This window comes from Batrachochytrium dendrobatidis, assembly GCF_000203795.2.
Source record: "Batrachochytrium dendrobatidis JAM81 unplaced genomic scaffold BATDEscaffold_9, whole genome shotgun sequence".
NCBI lineage: Eukaryota > Fungi > Chytridiomycota > Chytridiomycetes > Rhizophydiales > Batrachochytrium > Batrachochytrium dendrobatidis.
The window spans coordinates 463,911-476,824 of record NW_006281107.1 but is presented as its reverse complement, the minus strand read 5'-3'; the positions used below and the strand labels follow the sequence as shown (position 1 = coordinate 476,824).

The window sequence follows — 12,914 nt, the reverse complement described above, 5'->3', positions numbered from 1 at the left end:
CTTGCATTCAATCTCGTTTATTCAATGAGCATTTTTTACTATCAAGAGTATATTAAACTTGATGACGATCGTATTGCACCAATCCACTACTATATACTTTGAATCCATTAATTTACTAACCCAAACAAGTATACTATGTCGTCTGACTGTGTTGAAATGTAAATCAGTTTAGAAAGTGCTATTGGATCGTTTTACCAATTTCCTGTAGTATGCATATTATGAATGTATGTTGCGATTATGGCAGTCACCAATGTTTGAATTTTCAAATTAAAATCAAAGGTTTATTCTGCCAAGAGCAAATCATTATGCTGCTGAATCTTCAACTGAGTGACGAGTTTTAAATTACTGATCGTAAAAACCAAGTGATTTTATTCAAAACCCGGTGTGATTGGGCTCAGTACATATATATCTGATCTACATTTTGGTAGTATATGGCTCAGCCTAAACCGAAATTCTGGTGAAACTCTATTTCCAACATAGATAAACCTTTGAAGTTGACTCCAATGGCATATCAATGTAACTAGAGTTTTTTCCGAAATTTCAGTACAGCCAATAATCTCGAGACGATTCAAGTATGGTGCACCAATCTGGCATCTGACTGTTTTAAAAGGCACTGAAGATCTCCGATGTTGTGTGGTATCAGCAGTCGGTTTATCGTTTAAAATACCCGCTAGTGGGGTTCGAAGTTCTGGACTAGCCAAGATTGGACTCGGATCCATTTCGGAAATATCAGAAATAAGCCGTTCTTTCAATTCATCAATTTCTATAGACACCAGATCATTGGTTGTTTTGGTGTATGCCTGATGCTGACACATTAGTGATGTTTCTTCAAAAATATTAGGAGTATCCTGTATAATTAAATGCCTTAGTTTTGGAAATGTTAGTGATCTACCAGATAGAATAACGGTTAAATCCAAGGGCTGGTTAAGACCACAGAGGCGTAACTGCTTCAACTCAGTGCACGTCTGTCCAATCCAAGCAACTGTGCTGTCGCTTATATTTAGTGCCTCGAGCTGAAGAAACTCGAGTGTTTCCCGTAAAAGACTCTCCAAAATGCTCATGAGCAACTCGTCAGTCATGTGAGGGATGTTTGCTAGCGTTAGTTTTTTAAGATATCCAAATGCACAACAACGGCCTATCTGTGACAGAGCGTCTACTGAGATCTGCATTGCCAGTCTGATTTGTAGCTTTTGAAGAGTCTTTCCTCTAGCACTTAAAAAATAGGTAAATCCCTGATCAGTCATGGATACTATTCCTGTAAGATCTACAGCTTTTAAATTTGGACATGTTGTTACTAAAGCACCAGCAAACGCATCTCCGCCCGATGATCGACTGAAAATCTGACCATTGCTCATATGCGACCCTAATGAGATATCAACCAGATTAGGACAAAGTTTTACCATGGTGCACATGTCCTCCTCATTGAAACTGCAGCCTGATACGGATATTCTTTTTGTTTTAGGGGATACTTGCAGCAGATTTATCAGCAAACTCAATCTTAATTGAGGAGAATCAGATACAACAAGTTCTTGGAATCTGGAAAGTGAAAAACATGATTTGGTTGGGATGGATGCACTGGAAAGAACTTGTACGTTTGTGTTTTTCAAGTCTGTGTAAGCAGAGCATGTAGTAGAATTGGATGTAGCATGAGGAGCATTCAGATTGGTAGCGGGAATAATAGATACGACACGTTTAATAAATAAGCTTTCCAGATTGAAACATGCATCCACGAGTCTTTGCCAGTCGTTTGTCTGTATTGTAATATCTTCCAGTCTAATGCTACGCACAAATCGCACATATTGGTGTAGCATCGACTTTTTTACCATAAGCATAGACTGAAACACATCATAATATTGCTGTTGATAAAAAACAACATGCTTCCACAAAAACGCAGATGCACACATATTCCATTTCTTATTGACCAAAGTGCAGGCTTTTAAATAGGAGCAACTCCAGCCTTTAATTCGACGATCTGCAACATGTCCTAGTATAAGCATCAGCACTTCGTTTGGAATCGAATAAAAAGCATCGTGGCTTTGAACATTCTTTTTCTGATATTGCTGGGTATTTGATGGATTGCAAGCAGCACCTGTCTCACTAAAGTCTGTGCCTATTAGTTGCAAGGGTGAATTTTCCGATGAGTTTTCAGTGTATTCCGATTCAGATATGTCTTTTGATAGCGAAGACTGGCCAAATGCCCTGTCAAGATGCTCAAGGAGTGAGCTAGCTGAGCAAGATGCGGATTTAAGCATGACAGGAGTAGATGCTCCTGAACAACACTCGGAATTGTATTCTCCAGTTTTAACATCTACAGTAAAGAAACCCGCTTGATTTGATACTTTTTGAAGTCTAGATAAAAGTGGATTGCTACCTGTTATAGATTGTAGTTGCATATTTGTCAAATATTTGAAAAGTGGTTTGTAAGAATTATGCAGCACGACTTGTAAAATTCGCATCTGCCAAACTTCATATTCAATGCATTGGTGTCTATCCATGCCTGATATCTCATTCATTACTCAAATATAGATTTACAACATTGTATATTTACTTTGAGAAGCAGCATCAAATCCAGAGTAGTTTTTGTTTTCCAATCCACAGCAGTGAGTCACTGACTAGTATAAAAGCGAGTTGAAAATAGCAAATATAATTCATGACACATTTAATCATCGACTTGGTAAATTATTAAGTGATGGAGTTTAATCAAAGTTTAAAAGCTTCAGGAGGAATCATATTTTTGGCTGTTAAAAAAGCCTGGCCAGCGGCTTCTGCAGACCATCCAGTTTGTTGAAGGCATAGTAAGCTGTATGAATAGTTGAGCCCCGTTGCCTTGGCAAATTCTACAACAAGAGTATGCTGCTGCTCATTGAGATTGTCCCGAATCCTATACTGAAGTAGTGTTTGTTCATCTGGAAGTTGTGGCCATGGTGAAACTGCAGGCAAAACAGGCGCTGGATTTGAAATAGGTGTACTATGTGTGGGTTGCAAGCTAGACGCAGTAATAGTAGTATCGACTGTATCAGACCAAGCGTAGTTGCTTGAATAACGTCGAATAGCCCAAGAATCGTTTGTAATAGTAAATGGGAGTGATGCCATTGCAGATCGAGATCCAGGTATAGCAGGTACAATTATAAATGTGCGATCAAAGCTTAACAATGCTGATGCTGTTAGATCTTTGAATTCGCCATGTACGGTGATATGAATATATGTTGCAGGTGCAACACCGTTAATTGCCTCTACTAGAAATTTTTTGCGCTCGGGTGGATCACCAAGTGGGTGAAGTGTGCCGGGGATTTGTCCAAGTGCATGAATGATCTTTGTTTGTCCCACATAAGCCAAAGTAACCCGTTTTTCTAAGTATCGTAACCAATATCAACAAGTACAAAAAATCATTTTAGCACCACCATATATATCAAGGCACAACGACTCGACATACCTGGTTGTTTGATTTTGTAAAGGTTACGATTAAATGCTGCCCACGAGTCCAATGCTTTGTCTGACTGGCGTGCACTACTTTGAAACGCACCACGATTCCCTGGCAAAGGCCGCGCAGTATCTACAGATAACGAAAGAACTGCATTATCACCATAAAAATCTGCCAACCCAGCACGATTTGTATCAAAAAGAGAGTAAAACCTGAATGAAAGCAAACAAATTGATGCACAGTAGTGAGCAATACTAATATTGACACATTTCAAACAGTTACAATTCAGATTCAAATCACACAAGGATTACATTTGAAGAAATTGCTGCGAGATTAAGCGTGTGGAATCCGATCCCATAAATCCACATTTTGTATCCAATGGAAGTTTTGTCAATGGTTTGACAACATCAAACTGAATCTCCTCCAGTACTGGCTGCATATCAAGAATATTGATTGTAGGAAATAGTTTTTTGATGTAGCTGTTTTCAATGGGTAAAATTCCATACAAATTCCAATATGATGGTTAGTCAACATTGTCTATTACCAATTTAAACAAGTGTCCCGCATCGCCAATATACCTTGTATAGTTGATTTCTCCTCCTGGACGACTCAGTTCTCGTTCTCGTAAAGGGTTTCCAATCAAAACTACTTCGCGCAAGTTTGGAAATTCTTTTGCATGAAGTGGTTCCAAGTCCCGGTACGATGATATCATATTATCTTGAAGAGATAGGTTTACTAGCGAAGGAACTCGTTGATACAACGTGGAAAAGTGGTCCAAAGTGCAAAGTTTGTTGCCTGAAAGTGAAAGCGTTTCTAGCTATCTAACAAATTGAGGCTTAGTATCACAACATGTATAACCATTTCTAGTCATAATACACAGACTCACGTTCGGGCACACTTCTTGAATGATCTTGCACAGGACAGGACCAAACTTGGACTGAGGATTATGCTGATCGAATACCTTTATTTTCTCCTTCTTAACCACAGGATCCTCTATAATGCGATCAAAATCAAGCCGACGTGACTCGGCATGGAAACGCGACGTTACAAGACTACGAAGCAAATCGATTGACTGATTTGTGGATGAATGTGCACCATTCTCTGATGTAGTATTTCGAGCCATGGGTTTCGAGTAATACCGAATATAAAGTTTTCCACCTAAACCAAATTGAAATATTCAATAATAGTGCTACAGCAGTTACAGTAATAATCAAGCATTTTACATAGTATGCACGCTTTTCGTACCTGCAAAGGGTATACCATGAAGACGATACACAGTAGATGCTTGCTTGGAATTTTCAAACTCAAGAATGATTTTTCCATCAGTTCGCTGACCCTAATGACTTTGTTAGCTGATTATTGCAGTTTGAATAGTCTCGGTCAATTCAACTAACCGTTTTAACAGTAACAGGTGGATTTGCTTTTTTAGTTATAAATGCAACCAACTCTTCAACTGGTATATTGGCCGAGATGCCATCAATCTATGAATATCACGATTAGCTATATTTACTGCCAGATTGATATAATATGAAAATGAATGAATATGGATTTAAGCTTGATTATTGTGCAATGAGAGGATCATTTCAGTTCAAAACTGTAGTTTGGTTGTGTGCATCATATGATGGATATTGTGTTTGGAAGCAGAAACTGTCTAGAGTCAATTTATAATAGGAAAGCGCAGCAAATGTCTAACCATTGCTCATTCAAGGCAGAATAGTGGCAGTCACTGCAAGATAAATACACGTGGTCCACTTTACGTGAATACATGTAAAACGAATCAAATACTTGATTATATCGAGATAATTGAGAATAAAGAGTCGGCCATCAAAATGAAACTCACCGAAACAGAAGTCCGAAGTGGAAGGCCAGATGGTGAAGTATAAGAGATATTCGGTTGGCGTCCGTATGGATTACTATTGAATATATTAATCGTAAAGCAATGCCGAGATTTAGCAGTTTGATTCAAATGCTGGCAAACAGCATGTATCCGGATCAAGCTTACTGTCTTGTTCGAAGCCCATTACCGCCATCCATTGCATCGTCTGTATCTGCAGTGACGGATTCATTTCCTCCTGCTTTTGAGAATCTTACAAACTGTCTGCTGACGTTCTGGGTGGAGTTGTAGGCACCTTGCTCTCGACCACGTTTTGAACGATATCTGCCTCCACCTTGATCACCAGAGTCACCTCGTTGATGCAAGTTCCGACGACCGTTAGTATAGTCTCGACCACTACTACTTCCCTCATTGCTACTTTCGATGGATGGACCGAGTCGATCCCGAACGTTGCTCCGAGATGTTTTGATGGAAGCAGAATTGTGGTTTCTACCTCGATTCCCTCGAACCTCTGTCCATCCATTCACATCAGATCCTCCAAAATCGTTGGAATTTTGATAAGCATTACCAGAATTCATCTGTGTAGAGGAAACTCCAGACCACGGCTTATAATGAAATGGGCACACCGTTGGCTAGTAAACTTTGAATCGCAACTTTGGCGATCAAATTCCAAGAGTGCTGACACGTGATTAACTGGTTTCAGCCTGGAATTTGCCGTTGAGCCAATTCAGCTTTATAAAATATTCATTTTAGATCATCATCCATACTGCATGTAGTAGTTGTATCAATACGTTAGCAATGATAAAACTGCTCATATCAAAGACTTTTTATATGAATTGAAATTCATTACAAATAAATCTATCTACACGTGACACTGGAATTCCAGTATTAAGGTCAGTAACGTTCTGTTGCCTATTTCTTGAAATCATATTTCAATAATTGCTTTTTGAAAACTTATTGGCAATAGAATGTTTAGTTATACGCGATACCAAGCTATTGACAACTTTGTATGGACCGGAATGCTACTTGCCCTATATATTCCGGCAATTTCTACCATGTATCAGAGCGCAGAATATACTGATCTGTCTAAAAGTATGGCATCAAGTAAGTTTTAAAAACAACGTTTATAGTATGATTATTGTCAACATTTAGATATTTTTTTTGCAAATGGTGTAACGTGTCGCATTCAATAGCATACATCATGACTCTAACCATAGATTGAATGCTTTGGCTTTACTGTATTAGTTGTGGATCTTGAGTACAATGCAACTAGTGAATCACTTAGTAAAAGTGAGTTTTAAATTGATTGATATACATATTACACCATTTAATCTGGCCCATTTCGCCAAATGGAATGAGTTGCAGCTGCAAACCCAGATAAAAGGTTTTCGCGATTCCTATTATTTAGATTCTAACCCTGCCATATTTTCCCTGTTTTGATTATGGTATATGTGGACAATTATCACAAGTGATGAGCTCTGAAATTATGCTGTACAGTCGTGATGAAAATTTGATATCCAATCAATCAGGTAGTTGACATGCAATATATATCTAGTGTAGCAACTTGCACTTTAGTAATTGCTTCAAATATGTATTTATGGCATATTAGTCGTGAAACTACTCGCTACGCAAGATTTTTTTGTGTATAGCATTTGTACTAAAGCAATGTTTGATATTTGACAGATGATACATACTTTTCATTTCAAATGCAACTTCCATTTAAATCTATGGCCATAGCAGTTTCCGTGATCGGTGCATTATTTAGTTTGATATGCTCCATACTACTCAATCGTTTTAAAAAAGAACGTGTGTTTAGAGCTGCAAGTCGGACATTCATGAGCATGTAAGTTTTAGTTGCATCGTTGGTACAATAAATTCGCATAAAATAAGTGACTTGATTTAAATTGCTAAACATCAATTATCCTTTAACTTGGCATCAAAAACGGGCAGTCTCGTTTGGGGAACATTGCTAATGTGGATTGGCATGTTTTTAAAAGGGTTGTCATCTTCCGCCACTGTATTTACTTGTTACGGTATATATTTTACTCAGTATATTGGGTAGGTAGTCAAAGTATTGAACAGATGGTATTGAATTATCAGGTTTGAATTATACAAACCGAATCATGCAAACCATTATTACTGGTGTATATCCTACCTGCCATATCTAACCCACACTTGCAATGTAGATTTTCAATTGTATTTGGTACACTCGTTGTAAAGTCGTTGCGTATTGTTCAGTTTTCAAAATCGTCGGAAAACCGACTACCCAGACTCAACGACTATGTTCTTCTTCGAAGTCTTTGGGGATATATTGCTGCATGGGCTGTTTTAATTGTAGCAGCGATTATGTGGCAAAATTCTATTCGCCCAATAGGTTTGAATATCAAGGTTGATTCAAACTCACAGTTGGAATATGCAACGTGTCAGGCAAAATCCGCGGAGATTATATGGGATGGATTTCAAGCATTGTCCATTGCACTCGGTGTATTTGTTTCTCTTCAGTGCCGCGGGATGCCATCTGCATATAACGAGGGTACATATATGTAAGTATATGCTGTGTTCATATGCATATTCAAGGACTAGTTGTATTTGATCGAGTCCGCTAAATTCAAATATATGCTATAAAACACAATTGTGCTAATTATTTAAACATATACTGGTGTTTAATGAATTACAAACTAGTTCATTAACAATTTACAACTGGGCATTGACATGGACTATTGGAAAGTTGATACGAAAACTGTGGAAACCATCTCTCGACCCAGGACTCGAGTTATTTTTAGAAATCATCGAGAGCTTTGGCTGTGTTTCAACTGTATTGCTGATGCTTTTTGCGCCAAAGGTTATGCTGATGTTACAGGTATAGTTGCTTTGCAGAATCTTGAAGCTACAAACTTATATTGTAAATTGCGTACAACTCACATGTTTATACCAAGGGTGACAAGCCCAAGCTTCCACATCACAATGGCAACAAAAACATGGACGATTCTAATCCAAAAGGACCATATCCCCAACACATGCTTTCAGCTCAAAGGGGAGCGATCAAAACAGTATCGACGGACACAATCTCACCAATATCGGAAAGCGGATCAACACGATCATTGCTTTCAAGCTCAAATGCAGACAATTCCAGTTCAGTTAGCATGGGGCTTGGAAAGAAATCGGATATAATTGTAGTAGTGGCATCACAGCCAGTACAGGGAAAACAAGCACCTATATCTAAAACAAAAATGTAATAGAATATCAATTGAGTATAGCAAGAAACCTTTATACAGATTAAATGGGTTTACAAGAATTTGAATTCGTTATTGTTTACAGTAGTTTTATGGAGTCCAAGGTTTGCGACTACCAAACAGAGCAGAGTGATTTAAACATTAAATTTATTACAGCAATTAACACTGCATTTGGACTTTAGCAAATAAGAGAGTTGGTTACGAGTCAAGTCAGCGGCTAATTACAAGTTTCAAACAAAAGGAACGCATTGTAACGAGGCATGACTGACGCGTTGACGCCACACTAAAACAAGATGCGCGGCACCAATTCCGCCAGCGTGTTTCGTCAGTACTCATTATTCTATCAAGTGAGCCACTATCGAATACAAAAACAAGCTTTTTTCCACGGCTGTAAATTACTTCCTGCCACCACCACATAGTTCCGTCTTGTACCTAGTCTTGAATTTATTGCTTGTATTATTTTAGTATTCACCAAGTCTGTATTAGCTATTCTACATACGCTTCCTTTAAACTACTCTAGTATATCTCCTACTATTCTAAATGTATCAACATAGTGTTATATCAACGCTTGTATTATCGCTTATCATCGCATCGTCTGGTGTTTCTGGTACACCGTCAACACAGTTCCTTGCTCGTCGCTCTGGAGACGACAGTTACGACGATACTAGTCTACCACAGAGCGAACTGGTTCCTAATCCTACTGGAACCGAGTCAGATGCACCATACGAGTCTTCTGAAAAACCATACTATGGTGACTTGATGCCTGCAGTCACTGCTGTTATGGAAATGCCAATGGCTATTCCCTCCGAAGCCTTACAGCTGCTCAAGCCAGCTATGATGTCTTCTGAAAAACACGGAATGACTGATCCTTCACAATGGGACTGCGAAGAAGTTGTCGAGTTTCCAGCCGACCACTGGGATTGTGAAGTGACCGAAATGGAAAAGATTGATTTGAGTCTGTTCGACTGCTGGGAAGAGACCGACTTTACCGATATGGACTGCGAAGAAGTCATGGGCGAGTTTGAGTGTGATGAAGATGATGAACCAGCTGGTTCTCCACCTGCGGGTCCAGCTGGGCCGTCTGCAACATCTGCATCATCTGCACCACCTGCCGAATCCTCAGCAGTCAAATCCGACACTAGTAATTCAAACTCTTCTTCACCTCCTGCCAATACACTCACTTCACTAGCATACTCATGGAAACCATCTGCGTCAACCTTCACAGCTGTCATATTACTTACAGCTAGTCTCGCTGTGTTCTAAGCTGTTGCATTGTTTCGACTTTTGTTTGGTTCCGCTTCCATATCCTTGTCAATAGACTGATTGCCACGCGCGTTCAAAATAATGTTCTCATTACGCATTTTGAAACAAACAATTGGTTACTATTTGCCTCATGACAAATTCGAGTTTATGCGCTTTAAACATGACGATTACAATAAACAATCGCATTCCATTAGCATGTCTTGGTCAGTGTATTTTTAGTGACTTGCTTATTTTTAAAACGTCAGTAGTATGGATGGGGCACCGAATGATACCTGGTATTTTAGCCTATATCTCTTAGTAAAATCTATCGAGTGTTCTTTATATGATCCAAAGTATGAAATTGCCACCAAAATTATGGATTTACTGATGAACAGTGATTTAAGGTCAATAATTAAAGAGGAAGAGGAAGATAATATTAGAAGTGATTTAGGAATGAATGACTATCTTTACGATAGTGAAGAAGAACAGCAATGGGATATCTGATGACTCTTGGTCTCAAAACGGAATATATGGGGGATATGATGATTGGGAGACTTACCGTGACGCTAATGAACTAGATTAATAGAATAAACCCAGAATCAATCTTTTTTGAACGAATAAGCATTAGTTTTAGGTTTTTGGTTTTAACTTTATTTCAATTCAAACATTTTCAATTACTGCCAGCACAGCTTCTCTTAAACCACGTTGAGTTAATCCATCTTCTTTGAGTTTCGCATCAGTCAGAGTGGTGAGTTCCATCACATCAATTTCTTGCTCAACAAATACATGCTTGATTTTCTCAATTTGCTGGTCCTTTTTGCCGTAATCTTTCAAAGCCTTGTAGAAATCATCCATCGACTTGAATCCTCTCTTGCGCCTCTTTGAATTAGGAATAAAGTTGGCAATGTTCCTGGCAGTAGTATTGTCATCAAGAGACGCAGCAAAATTCATCAATTCAGTCAAAGACTGTTCCGTCTTTGTAGGGTCGCATAAATCCCACGAAAACTTCAACATTGAACCAAAACTCGATGAATCAATCCAAAAACAATTATTTGACGAGAACTGTTGTTCGTGATCTTGTGACAAAGCAACTGTTGACTTGGGCGCAAGATATAACCGATAATCAGCAAGTCCATCATCAACAAGCCCAAACATGGCAAGAAACGAGGTCTTTGCTTTAAATGTCGAATCATCAACTTGTGTTGTTAATTGACATAGAACACGCACTGGTTCCTTTGAATCCATTCGATTAGCAAAGAATAATATATCTGTTTTAGATTTATTGTAGTCAGGGTCCGTCATAACATAGACGTCATTTTGATTCAAATCAGCGGTGACTTCTCTCATCATTTTGATACTTGGCTTCCAATCCAATCTTGGCTGTATTTTCATCTTTTCGCCCAGTTGTATCCAAAGTTTAGAATCAGATGTAGCGAGAAGCTCCAAAGCAAACAAATATTCGAAAACCTTTCCCTTGAGAGTTGTAGTTGTAGATGAAGCCTTAATGTTTGCTACCAAGTCCTGGATATTTTCCCAGCAAAACCAATGTACAAAATCATTGAATATTTTGACAAGAAACCGATTTGGAGGATACACATACCACCCCGAAATCCTTTTTCCGAATCTACTAGCACTTTCAGGTCGAACACGAATCAAACCCGCTTCAATAAATGGCAGCCAGCTGGAAGGTAGTTTTTCAAACTTGAGATATCCTTCGGGGCAATTGATAAACAAATGAGTGTGTAACAAGCAAAGATTTCGGGTATAATGTTCCAAATCATCTGACGCTAGACCAAATGAGTCGATGGTTCCTTTGATTTGTTCACGATAGATGATAATAGCACCACGTTCAATTTCTTCCCAGTGACCAATAAGTCCTTCAATAGATTCAAGGCTAAATTCTACGCTAGATTGTATGAAGAAAGAAACAAGTTTCGGTGGCCCACATAATTGTTCCAACTTGTCTTTAAACAGGGGAAGTGAACCATCGACGAGAAAATAAGACTGGATTATCTTGTATACGTTATCGATATTGAAATCGCATAGATACTTTGATATATCAAAGGGATTCCAAAACATACTGGCAACTTTCATTTCCAAACCAAGATTTGGTCTTGTGCCTGAAAAAACCCAAAGGATATTGCGAGATTTTTTAAGACTAGAGACTTGACTTGAGAATAATCTTAGAGCGAATCCCATAATTTCATCCACTTTGACTGATTTTTGCCTATCAACCTTGACGGTTTCAGTCAATCCGCAAAAGAACTTTTGGCAATCATCCAAGTGGATAACGAGCAAACGGTCCAAACTTTCGATAGTAGCTAGTAACTTCTTGTAGGAATCAGATAAACTTTCTTTTACAAGAGGAAAATCAGTTTTTGCAGGAGAGATGTAGTCTGGTATCGTAATTTCAATTACAGTAGCTTCTAGTTCAATACTGTTCAGTTGTTCAATGATTCCTTCAAAGAGTTGAGCAAGTACAGTCTGAAATCTCTTTCCAAAATACTTTTCAATGTTTGAGTATGAAATTGAGTCTTGTAACTCCAAGGGAGGGTCTTGCTTCTCACCCATATTCTTACAAGAATCAAGTAAAGGTTTGAACAGCACATCGTCAATGAGACTGATAGGTGCTCTGATACTACCAGAATGCTTTGAAGCCTCTAGAATAGTTGTAGTCTTGCCGGTACCAGACATATCAAAACAAACGGCACAAGTTGGTTTGTCGTCAGCAGTTCTCTTGCTCCCTTTGAAATACCTTGTCATATAATTTGTGAGCTGAATAATAGCATCGGTTTGAATAGCAGGAGAAAGAAACTGTCCTTCGTCAAGTTCTTGGAGTACAAAAGTCATTTTTCAAGAAAGAAAAAGAGTCCTTGAAAACGCCCACAAATGACTAAACAACTAAAAAATTGGATTAGAGAATGTGCTGCTCTTTCTGAATATGAACTAAACCAACAACTAAAATCAATCAATGGGCAGTTTGTAAAGTCATTCTTGGCTGCTATTGAAAAGTCATCGACCAACCAAACTAAGCAAGTGACAGTCAGAGAATTAGAAAAGGCAGGAAAACATGTCAGAGATACACTGAGACAGGATGAAATTACTGACTTTATTTCATACTGATAACCAGGAAATACTAAAGCTAAGAATCAAAGAGCATCTCTTGGCTCTAACTGACAAATCA

At 38.4% G+C, this 12,914-nt stretch overlaps 5 protein-coding genes across 5 annotated transcripts; 1 reads left to right on the top strand and 4 right to left on the bottom strand.

Moving 5' to 3' along the window:
- Positions 1-265: 265 nt before the first annotated feature.
- BATDEDRAFT_90023 (uncharacterized protein) lies at positions 266-2,393 on the bottom strand (the record flags this gene model as incomplete). The annotated part of the gene is made up of 1 exon (XM_006680419.1): positions 266-2,393. One exon carries the CDS (start codon positions 2,391-2,393, stop codon positions 369-371), a length of 2,025 nt encoding a protein of 674 aa, XP_006680482.1. The 3' UTR covers positions 266-368.
- Positions 2,394-2,656: 263 nt separating this feature from the next.
- BATDEDRAFT_35520 (uncharacterized protein) lies at positions 2,657-5,869 on the bottom strand. The gene is made up of 9 exons (XM_006680341.1): positions 5,424-5,869; positions 5,262-5,334; positions 4,816-4,902; positions 4,667-4,757; positions 4,308-4,579; positions 4,000-4,238; positions 3,733-3,900; positions 3,434-3,633; positions 2,657-3,350 (listed from the first exon to the last, which is right to left on the bottom strand). Exons 1-9 carry the CDS (start codon positions 5,831-5,833, stop codon positions 2,701-2,703), a joined length of 2,190 nt encoding a protein of 729 aa, XP_006680404.1. The 5' UTR covers positions 5,834-5,869; the 3' UTR covers positions 2,657-2,700.
- A 441-nt stretch (positions 5,870-6,310) lies between these two features.
- BATDEDRAFT_90021 (uncharacterized protein) lies at positions 6,311-8,554 on the top strand (the record flags this gene model as incomplete). The annotated part of the gene is made up of 7 exons (XM_006680488.1): positions 6,311-6,359; positions 6,501-6,545; positions 6,939-7,098; positions 7,206-7,313; positions 7,442-7,798; positions 7,938-8,115; positions 8,192-8,554. 7 exons carry the CDS (start codon positions 6,311-6,313, stop codon positions 8,489-8,491), a joined length of 1,197 nt encoding a protein of 398 aa, XP_006680551.1. The 3' UTR covers positions 8,492-8,554.
- A 346-nt stretch (positions 8,555-8,900) lies between these two features.
- BATDEDRAFT_37170 (uncharacterized protein) lies at positions 8,901-9,961 on the bottom strand. The gene has a single exon (XM_006680376.1). It carries the CDS (start codon positions 9,718-9,720, stop codon positions 9,235-9,237), a length of 486 nt encoding a protein of 161 aa, XP_006680439.1. The 5' UTR covers positions 9,721-9,961; the 3' UTR covers positions 8,901-9,234.
- Positions 9,962-10,390: 429 nt separating this feature from the next.
- On the bottom strand, positions 10,391-12,580 carry BATDEDRAFT_90019 (uncharacterized protein; the record flags this gene model as incomplete). Its single annotated transcript, XM_006680418.1, has 1 exon — positions 10,391-12,580. The coding sequence occupies one exon, from the start codon at positions 12,578-12,580 to the stop codon at positions 10,391-10,393; it is 2,190 nt and encodes a 729-aa protein (XP_006680481.1).
- Between the last annotated feature and the right edge of the window lie 334 nt (positions 12,581-12,914).

Bases quoted from the DNA above. Each gene is read 5' to 3' on its own strand.
- BATDEDRAFT_37170 (XM_006680376.1), bottom strand. From the start codon at position 9,720: ATGACAGCTGTGAAGGTTGACGCAGATGGTTTCCATGAGTATGCTAGT.
- BATDEDRAFT_35520 (XM_006680341.1), bottom strand. From the start codon at position 5,833: ATGAATTCTGGTAATGCTTATCAAAATTCCAACGATTTTGGAGGATCT. The intron at 4,239-4,307 runs GTGAGTCTGTGT...TTTGTTAGATAG, and splicing joins TTCAAGAAGTGTGCCCGAAC to CTAGAAACGCTTTCACTTTC. The intron at 3,351-3,433 runs GTATGTCGAGTC...TACGATACTTAG, and splicing joins TTACAAAATCAAACAACCAG to AAAAACGGGTTACTTTGGCT.